Below are 10,850 nucleotides of genomic sequence, written 5' to 3'. Positions count from 1 at the left end.
GCCACATTCCAAGAGCCGTATAATTTTTTTTCCATTGCCAGGGCCCTAGAAGGGCTTGTTTTTTGCCGGATGAACTCCAGTCTTCTGTTATCTATTTTTTAGGAACACATAAAATTTTGATCGTATTTTATTCCATTTTTTCTAGTGGCAAAATTAACTAAATCTGTAATTCTGGCATGTTTTTTATTTTAATTTTTCACTGCATTCTCTGAGCAGTATTAATGATATATTAAAGTAATTCTACAGGACAGTACGATTATGCCAATACCAAATTGTAATAGTTTTTTTCTTTTTCACAATCTTTTAAAAAGAAAAGTAATAAAAGTTTAAATCACCCTCCTTTTTCCATATCTATAATAAAAAAATCTAAATCATGAAACAAAAATACATATTTGGTATCACCGTGTCTGTAAAAGTCTGATCTATGAAAGTAGTGCATTATTTGCCCCACACGGTGAACGTAGTCCGAAAAAAAAAAGAACGCCAGAAATGCACTTTTTCAGTCACCCTGTCTCCCAGAAAAAGTGCAATAAAAAAGCGATCAAAACGTCGTATGTATTCCAAATTAGTGCTAACATAAACTATTTGGCATCCCGTAAAAAGTGAGCCCTTGCTAAACTACGGCGACAGAAAAATAAAAAAGTTATTGCGTGCAGAAGATGCAGCAGAAAATAATTTTTAAAAATTAAATGTTTTTGAAAAAAAATACAAGTAGTACAACAAAAAGAAAAACTATACAAGTTTGGTATCATAGCAATCGTACCAACCCATAGAATAAAGTTATCAGGGCATTTTTGTTGCAGTTTGTGCACTGTAGAAACAAGACGCACTGAAAGATGGTGGAATGTCATTTTCTTTTCAGTTTACTCCACTCAGAATTTTGTAAAGGTTTCTCAGTACATTATATGGTACTTTAAATAGCACCATTGAAAAATACAACTCGTCCCGCAAAAAACAAGCCCTCATACAGCGACGTCGATGGATAAATAAAGGAGTTATGATTTTTTAAACGGGGGAAGGAAAAAAAGAAAAGGGGGGAAAAAAGGGGGGGCCACGTCAATAAGGGGTTAAATAATGTACTAACTTCCTTCTCTGGGTCATAACGATGCAGGGATATCACATGTGTTATTTTGTTTTTAATTTTTTACAAAGTTAAAGGGAGAAAAGTGTTTTTCTTTTTTTTTCTTTTTAAAAACTTTTTCTTCCTTTAGGGGACTTCCACAGAGACTCATCAGGACCCCCTGATCACATTGCAAGAGTCCGATGGTGACAGCCCCATTACATGCTGCAGTCGGATAGACTGCGGCATGTAAAGGGTTAACACAGCAGAGATCAGAGGTTTTCTCCATTGTCTGCTGTGTCAGAGCTGGTGCCCAGCTATCCTCCGACAGAGGGAGCCACCTCCCTCTGTCAGCCATTTACATGCTGCGGTCTCTTGTAGAACCAAAAAAATCGGTTCGAAAGTCAGATGGAAAAATCTCCCGTATGAAAGTGGCCTAAATCAGGTTACTGTAAGTTATCACTGATAGTCACAGCAATTCAAGTGTTCTTCCTAAACAATATTACAATAATCAAAAAGTCTTTAAAATATGTTTAACATAAAAGCTTGGTTTAACCCCTTAGTGACCAAGCCTGTTTGCGCCTTAATGACGGAGCCAAATTTTGGAAATCTGACACGTGTCACTTTAACGTAGAATAGTTCCGTAAAGGTTTTGTATATCCAAGTGATTCTGACACAGGTTTTTCCGCCACATGTTGTACTTCATTTAGGTGGGGAAAATAGTCCGATAGAATTTGTGTTTATTTATTAAAAGTGCCAATATTGGGAAAAGTTTGAAAAGATTGTAATTTTTTCACATTTTCAATTGTAATATGTCAAATATGTGCAAACATACTGTACACATTTTTGCTAATATATATATATCCATACGTTTGCTTCATTCTGAATGCACATTTGAAAAACATTTGTGTTCTTTTAACCATTTAGGAGACGTACAAAAATATAACATTACTTTTCAGCATTTTAAGGAACACTTTGTTTTCTTACACCAAGCCAAGATTGCAAAGGCTCATGGGTGTCAGAATGATAGATACCCCCCCAAATGATCCTATTTTTAAAACTACCCCCCTTGATGTATTCACTGAGGAGGGTCAGGAGTATTTTGACCCCACAGTTTTTTTCAGGAATTAATTCAATTTAGAGGAGAGAAAGTAAAATTTTATATTTTTGGCAAATATGTCATTTTAAAGACATATTTTTTTCTATAGTGCACATGAAAATGAGGATTGACACCCCAAAATTGACAGATCTGTTTGGGGGTTTGTCTTTTGCAGTAGAAGCTGTAGTCTTCAGTCAGGGTTATAAATGACATTTTGATCTCTTGGTAATTAATTCTTTGGAGGTGACGGTAACAAAGCAAAAGAAAATAAAAACCAGCTATTCTCCTGTTGTACTTTAGGTTGTTGTTTTTTTAGTCGCTGTGAGTTAGGCCTTATTCATGCGACCATGGGGCTAATTTAGCTGCATTAAAAAATGGCAAGCATCTGAAGCCTTGGATTCCAATGTAATCATTCAGATGAGCGATTTTTAGCCACATAGAAACATCAGGGCACCGGGAATAACAGGACATCGGCGACCGAAAACGGCTTCCGATTTTATACAGTGCGTGAATAGATAGGGCGAGACCTATCTTTTGCCGAGATATTCTGGAGGCTCTCATAGGCTTCTATGGAAGCTGAAAAAAAGGGAGGGGGAGGGAGTTTTGTAACGTCCAACTCCGGGAAAAGAAAACAGCTGCCTCTAGTTAACCATTAAAAATCATTCACACTGCAGCGCATATTTTGGCTGATATGCTGCAGCTGCCTGTGTGAATGGACGAGAAAACGTTAATTTTGATTGGGACTTCATCACAACGTTTTTCTTTTCATGCAATTTTTGGCAGCGATGTAGTGAGTGTAAAAGTGCATACGGTCAAAGAGTCATAGAATGGTAGAGTTGGAAGAGACCTCCAGGGTCATCGGGTCCAACCCCCTGCTCAGTGCAGGATCACTAAATCATCCCAGGCAGATATTTGTCCAGCCTTTGTTTGAACACTTCCATTGAAGGAGAACTCACCACCTCCCGTGGTAACCTGTTCCACTCATTGATCCCCCTCACTGTCTAATATCTAATCTGTGTCTCTTCCCTTTCAGTTTCATCCCATTGCTTCTAGTCTTTCCTTGTGCAGATGAGAATAGGGCTGATCCCTCTGCACTGTGACAGCCCTTCAGATATTTGTAGACAGCTATTAATTCTCCTCTCAGCCTTCTCTTCTGCAAGCTAAACATTTCCAGATCCTTTAACCGTTCCTCATAGGACATGATTTGCAGACCGTTCACCATCTTGGTAACTCTTCTCTGAACTTGCTCCAGTTTTTCTGTCTTTTTTAAAGTGGGCTGCCCAGAACTGGACACAATGTTCCAGCTGAGGTCTGACTATATTTCCCCCTCTTTCCGTTTGATCATATTTTCCTTCCTCTAACATGTGTGCAAGTTCTGTGTCCATCCATCCTGGTCTCTTTAAATGCTTCCCATTCTTCCTTCTTTTAGGGATTGTTAACGATTGTGCTTTGAGAATCTTACTTCACAATATTTCCCAACCTACTTAGTCATTTCTTTCCTTATGAACATCCAGCCATTGGATTCTTCCTATCCTCTTTCTGTGTTCAATAAAATCTGCCTTTCTGCAATCCAACCTTGAGGTCTGAGTTTTCTCAGGTCTTCATCCCCTTTTTATCCAAAATTCAATGATAACATGATCGCTGCCTCCTAAGGTCCCAGCCACCCTTACTTCCGCAACCATTCCCTCCCTGTTGGTAAGAATTAGGTCCAAGATAGCAGATCCCCTTGTTTTCTCTTCTACCTTTGGAAGATAAAGTTGTCAGCAACTACGGATAAGAATGTGTTGGATCCATTATTTTTACCTGAGATTCCCAACAAATGTTCGGATAGTTATAATCTCCCGTGATCACTATGTTGGGCTTTTTTGAGAGCTTGGCCATCTGATGTAGAAAGAATTCCTCCATATCTTCTGCTTGTCCAGGTGGCCTATAGTAAATGCCTACAATAGTGTCCTTTCTGTTGTTCTCTCCTTGTATTCTTACCCAAACAGTTTCTACAGAACTCCCATGTCTGAAGCTTGAATCTCTGTAGAGATGAATGTTTTCCTAACATACAATGCAACACCTCCTGCCCTTTTTAATAAGGTCTATTTCTTACTGGTCATGTGAAGGAGGCCTTATACAGTGAAGCCGGTGGCACACGGGTGTATTTGCACACACAATATACAGATTATAGAACCTATTGATTTCAATGGGTTTGTTCACCAGCATGTATTTTTCCTGAGGATTTTAGTTGAAGAATAAACCAGCGCACCGTGCTCTATTCTCCTGCACATGTGCACAGCAAGAGGTCTCATAGAAGTAACATAGAGGGTACATAAATGTACACGAAATATGCTAGGAGATGCGTGAAACACTGCGCAATTGTACAGGAAAAAGAACACATCTGGAACGTGCAGAAAAAGCATCTTTAATTCTGTAAGAACACTACACTGGTGCACATAGGCTTATATGACGCTGCCATAAATGACATCTTCGCTGCATCCTGTGGTCAGTAGGATTACATTTGTATCCAATTTATATAGTTTTGTAACATTTTATTACTTTTGCACAATAAAAACAATTTAAAAATGGTGTCACTGCATTCAAAGATCCGGAACATTTGTGTTTTTCTGTCTACAGAGCTGGACCAATGACCGACTACTATAATTGGCCCAAATATAAAAGCAAACAATTACAATAAAAGGTCCGGCCTCCTCCACCCCTTAATAGCCGGCCATCTCTCACCTTATTTCCCTTTCGCTGGTGACGAAACCATGAGATGTCAGAGGAGAGGGAGAAGTATAAAATTCCACTGAGCTGTAATCACCAGTAAATGTAATTGTATTCTTAATATCTTATGGAGTATAGATATAGTGTAACACTATACATGTAGTACCGTAGTATCTTATTCTGAGCATGTGGTGCGCCCGCTATGGTCCGGCACATCCTAATGCCAAACAGTTATATTCCTGGAAACAAATTTTATATTAATTTTAAAAAAAGGCCCGGCCTCCTCCACCCCTTAATAGCCGGCCATCTCTCACCTTATTTCCCCGTCGCCGGTGACAAAACTAAACAATGTCACAGAAGAGGGAGAAATATGAAATTACACTCACCGGTAGTCAGCGGTAAATGTAATTGCAGCATTAATATGTTATGAAGTCTATGTATACGGTGACACTATACATAGAGTATCATAATATCATCCTATATTGGGCATGTGGTGCGTCTGACATGGTCAGGCACATCCTAATACCATACATAAAAAGAAAAAAAAAAAAGGGTCCGGCCTCCTCCACCCCTTAATAGCCGGCCATCTCTCTCCTTATTTCCCCGTCATCGATGACAATACTAATAGATGTCATAGAGGAGGGGGAAATATAAAATTACACTCACCAGTAGTCACTGGTAAATGTAATTGTATTTTTAGTCATTTATGGAGTATATATAAAGTGTAACACTATATATATAGTACCATAATATCAACGCACTCTGGGCATGCGGTGCGCCTGACATGGTCAGGCACATCCTCACACCATACATATCAAAAGAAAAACAAAGATATACCACCTGTATGCCAGATGTAGACATGGCAGTAATCATCCAGCTTGGTCTGATGGAATTGCTGGGCTGCTCCTGATGACATCATCGGTGTTCTTCTGCTTCTCTTGATGGTCTTCTTGGGGCTTATGAGATCTGGCTCTGATGATCTTAAAGAGCCGGTGTGCTGTCCAGGGTTTTCCAGTTAGTGCTGACAAATGAAAACCCTGTGAATAAGGCCTGGTGGTCTGCCGATATGGCCGAGTGGTGAGCTTCTGCTGCCTCCATCCTCTTGAGATTAAATGGTCTTGAGCCGTGCTGGATGTTGTTTGACTATAAGAAGAGGAAGCATAGGGATTTAGCTGGTATTATAACTTCTCATGACAGCACTGGATTACAGTTCAAAAAAACAAACTAATTCCTGTATAAAAATTTATCACCCTAAGGGCAAAGTCAGACGAGCGTTTTTTTTTTTGCTTGCACCTACGTGCGCAAAAAAAGGCATGTCTGATAGAGCCAGTGGCTCCCTATGATTTGTTCACATGTCTGTCTTTTACAGGCGCAAAATACTCATACTTGTAAAAGATAGGACATCCGTGCCCTGGGTGGGTCCGTGCGACGCAGAAAGATTCCCCATGGAGAGTCCCCTTATCACTGAACACTGTGACAGCACTGTCACAGTATTCAGTGACAAGGGGACTCCCTGTGGGGATGAAGCTGTCACAGCTGTGGCAAAGGACCATGATGCCATCCCATTGCTTTCAATGGGGCCGTTGCTACTGCCGCTGGCCCCATTGAAAGCAATGCGATGCAGTCAACCCCCAGAGTGACTTTCGGGGTAGGGCTTGAAACAGAAGCTGCTGTAAAAAAAAATGTGTATGTGTATATATATATATATATATATATATATATATATATATATATATACACACACATCACCTCTCTGCTGCTGTGCAGCTCTGGCGCATGTTCTCGCTGACTGCCGGCACTGCTCTAAAGCACTTTCAGCTGGCCGGGGATTTAAAAATCCCCGCCTCCTAAAAGAGCTGTGTCTGATTGGCTGAGCGCTCAGCCAATCATAGGCAGTGCTCAGCCATTCATTGAATGACAGCTGAGTGCTGCCTGTGAGTGGTCACAGCGTTCAGCCAATCAGAGGCAGCGTCATTGAAAGCAATGGGCATGGAGCTACAGTCAGGTGCATTTTGCACATGCATGCAACACTTTTTTTTACGCAAAAAGGACGCTCGTCTGACTGAGCCCTAAGGCCAAATGCAGACGGCCGGGGAGGAATCCGACTGTGAGATCTTGTAATGGAATCAGACCTTGTTCCCCAGCGGTGACCCCTGGCTTACCTGTCTGCTGTCTTCTTTCTTCGCTGTAGATGTGCCGGCTGGTGCGCAGCCACACATGCGCAGTGCAGAGCTGTTGCACCGGCGATGATGCAGATGTGTGGCAACTCGCTGCAGGATGGGCAGCTTCCATTGACTACAATGGAATTTGCCCGTACGAGCCTCACACTAGAATAGGACATGCTGCGATTTTTCCCCCGGCAGCAGAAAATCGCAGTTTATTTCCGCTCGTGGGCATGGAAAAGTGTTTTGCTTAGCATGTCCTATGGGCAGTATTTGCTCCAGATCCCGCAGTGCAAATACGCCCGTGGGCATTGGGCCTAAGACTACTCGCACACGGACAAACTTAAACTTGTGTCTAAGATTCTTATATGGAACTCACATCAGCCGGCACACAGACACACCATCCATGCGCTGTCCGATGTGCCGGACATCACACATTATCATGTGCTATTCTTGTTCAGATATGAGACAGGGGACATGCTGTAAATTCTATTTTCCATGAACTATTCATACGAGTAGAAAAAAGTCCCCCGTAAATATACCCGTTCTAATGAATCCGTTTCATTTTTGTCCAACTTTCTAACCAAAAAAATCGGTTCGAAAGTCAGATGGAAAAATCTCCCGTATGAAAGTGGCCTAAATCAGGTTACTGTAAGTTATCACTGAGAGTCACAGAAATTCAAGTGTTCTTCCTAAACAATATTACAACCTAAACATTCAGGACATATACAGTATATAGACCAAGGAAGCTGATAAAGGTGATATTAGGGCTACAGCCCACGTCTAGCACCATAGTGAGGCATAGACATATACAGTATATACACCAAGGAAGCTCATAAAGGTGATATTAGGGCTACAGTCCACGTCTAGCACCATAGTGAGGCTTAGACATATACAGTATATACACCAAGGAAGCTCATAGCGGTGATATTAGGGCTACAGCCCATGTCTAGCACCATAGTGAGGCATAGACATATACAGTATATACACCAAGGAAGCTCATAAAGGTGATATTAGGGCTACAGCCCATGTCTAGCACCATAGTGAGGCATAGACATATACAGTATATACACCAAGGAAGCTCATAAAGGTGATATTAGGGCTATAGCCCATGTCTAGCACCATAGTGAGGCATAGACATATACAGTATATACACCAAGGAAGCTCATAAAGGTGATATTAGGGCTACAGCCCACGTCTAGCACCATAGTGAGGCATAGACATATACAGCATATAGACCAAGGAAGCTCATAAAGATGATATTAGGGCTACAGCCCACGTCTAGCACCATAGTGAGGCATAGACATATACGGTATATAGACCAAGGAAGCTCATAAAGATGATATTAGGGCTACAGCCCACGTCTAGCACCATAGTGAGGCATAGACATATACAGTATATACACCAAGGAAGCTCATAAAAGTGATATTAGGGCTACAGCCCACGTCTAGCACCATAGTGAGGCATAGACATATACAGGATATACACCAAGGAAGCTGATAAAGGTGATATTAGGGCTATAGCCCATGTCTAGCACCATAGTGAGGCATAGACATATACAGTATATAGACCAAGGAAGCTCATAAAGGTGATATTAGGGCTACAGCCCATGTCTAGCACCATAGTGAGGCATAGACATATACAGTATATAGACCAAGGAAGCTCATAAAGGTGATATTAGGGCTACAGCCCATGTCTAGCACCATAGTGAGGCATAGACATATACAGTATATACACCAAGGAAGCTCATAAAGGTGATATTAGGGCTATAGCCCATGTCTAGCACTATAGTGAGGCATAGACATATACAGTATATAGACCAAGGAAGCTCATAAAGCTGATATTAGGGCTACAGCCCATGTCTAGCACCATAGTGAGGCTTAGACATATACAGTATATACACCAAGGAAGCTCATAAAGGTGATATTAGGGCTACAGCCCACGTCTAGCACCATAGTGAGGCATAGACATATACAGTATATACACCAAGGAAGCTCATAAAGGTGATATTAGGGCTATAGCCCACGTCTAGCACCATAGTGAGGCATAGACATATACAGTATATAGACCAAGGAAGCTCATAAAGGTGATATTAGGGCTACAGCCCACGTCTAGCACCATAGTCAGGCATAGACATATACAGTATATACACCAAGGAAGCTCATAAAGGTGATATTAGGGCTACAGCCCATGTCTAGCACCATAGTGAGGCATAGACATATACAGTATATAGACCAAGGAAGCTCATAAAGGTGATATTAGGGCTACAGCCCATGTCTAGCACCATAGTGAGGCTTAGACATATACAGTATATACACCAAGGAAGCTCATAAAGGTGATATTAGGGCTACAGCCCACGTCTAGCACCATAGTCAGGCATAGACATATACAGTATATAGACCAAGGAAGCTCATAAAGGTGATATTAGGGCTATAGCCCATGTCTAGCACCATAGTGAGGCATAGACATCTCCCATTAGTACTACTATGACGTTATAACATACCAAGCTGAACCAATACAATTTCTGCTTATACTCACTGGTACAGGAATGTGTGGTGGTCGCATTTGCAGGGCTTCTACCAAATCCCAATTGATATGCCGGAAAAACCTCTGGGCTCTGATGTCACCGTGGACCCCTAAGCGCGTCGTAGGATCTTCCCGGAGGAGCTAAAAAGGAAAAAAATATAATCTAGTGCTTTGAACTATTATTACTGTCCTGGTCTAGTATAACACGTACTACATAGAGAATATATTCACCTTCTTGATGATGTTCTTCGCCTCGATGTTGGAGGCATTAAATCGTCCTCGATGATACTTGGACCTGCGGGTAACCATGATATTAAGAATGATACCTAAGGCATACCAGTCGATGGCAGCATTGTACTCCTCCCCGCTCAGCATCTCAGGAGCCATGAAGTCCGGCGTTCCAGCATATCCGGAGGCTGTGCGGTCTCCATAGATGTCCTCGAGGGCCAACCCGAAGTCGGCGATCTTTAGATGGCCCGCTGAAGTCACCAGGATGTTATCCGGCTTGAGATCTCTGTGAAGTAGAGGAAACAATGGTTTATTCCCATTCATACTGCTAAGAGGGAATCTGTCCCATTAGCTGATTTACTTTATAAGTATATGAAGATGTTACCTAATGTGCGCACAAACATCCAGAATTAATATACCTAAGTATGTTTTATATCAGATTCCAAACCATCTACTATAATATAATCTGGGATTACAGACCCGGCCTGAGTCCATCACACCTAAAAAAGACAAGAATATATTTACCGGTGGACGATGCCCTTCGCATGCAGGTGTTGGATACCGCATACAAGTTCCGCTGCGTAGAAACTGGCACGAAGGGGAGAGAAGAGAATTAGTATCTGGAGGCTGACAGAAAGCTCTGAAGAACACATAGTACAGAAGAGCAGAATATCCACCATGTGAGGTTATTACTATAGACTGCAGGGATCACACATCTCATTCTTCATGCTACATGTTCTCTAATCCTATCTTATTCTGCATACTACAAACATGGGGATAAGGACTCCTGCACAGGGCAGCGCCATATGTGTGTGTGTTATAGATCAGTGGGCTCTCTGTGCGACACCCTATAGAGCCTCGAGAAGATATATCATCCACCGGAGCAATGCAATATAATGTTACATGCGGTGGAGCATGGAACTATTTTTTTTCTTTTTGCAGATTAATGGCCGCCAAACAGTGCCGATATACAAGAACAGCCATTTCCCTGCTTTAGGTGCAGTCCTATGCAAGCACTGTGTGACTTAGAGTTATGTATAAGAGATGCTGCTATTACTATGTG

At 41.5% G+C, this 10,850-nt stretch overlaps 1 protein-coding gene across 1 annotated transcript; it reads right to left on the bottom strand.

Moving 5' to 3' along the window:
- Positions 1-5,993: 5,993 nt before the first annotated feature.
- On the bottom strand, positions 5,994-10,476 carry LOC136627082 (protein kinase C delta type-like). The gene is made up of 3 exons (XM_066602025.1): positions 10,313-10,476; positions 9,572-10,073; positions 5,994-6,014 (listed from the first exon to the last, which is right to left on the bottom strand). Exons 1-2 carry the CDS (start codon positions 10,465-10,467, stop codon positions 9,770-9,772), a joined length of 459 nt encoding a protein of 152 aa, XP_066458122.1. The 5' UTR covers positions 10,468-10,476; the 3' UTR covers positions 5,994-6,014; positions 9,572-9,769.
- Positions 10,477-10,850: the final 374 nt, after the last annotated feature.

The sequence above is a fragment of the Eleutherodactylus coqui genome, chromosome 5, assembly GCF_035609145.1.
Source record: "Eleutherodactylus coqui strain aEleCoq1 chromosome 5, aEleCoq1.hap1, whole genome shotgun sequence".
Lineage (NCBI taxonomy): Eukaryota > Metazoa > Chordata > Amphibia > Anura > Eleutherodactylidae > Eleutherodactylus > Eleutherodactylus coqui.
Note: the sequence above shows the minus strand (reverse complement) of the source record. Positions and strands in the feature narration are given on the sequence as shown.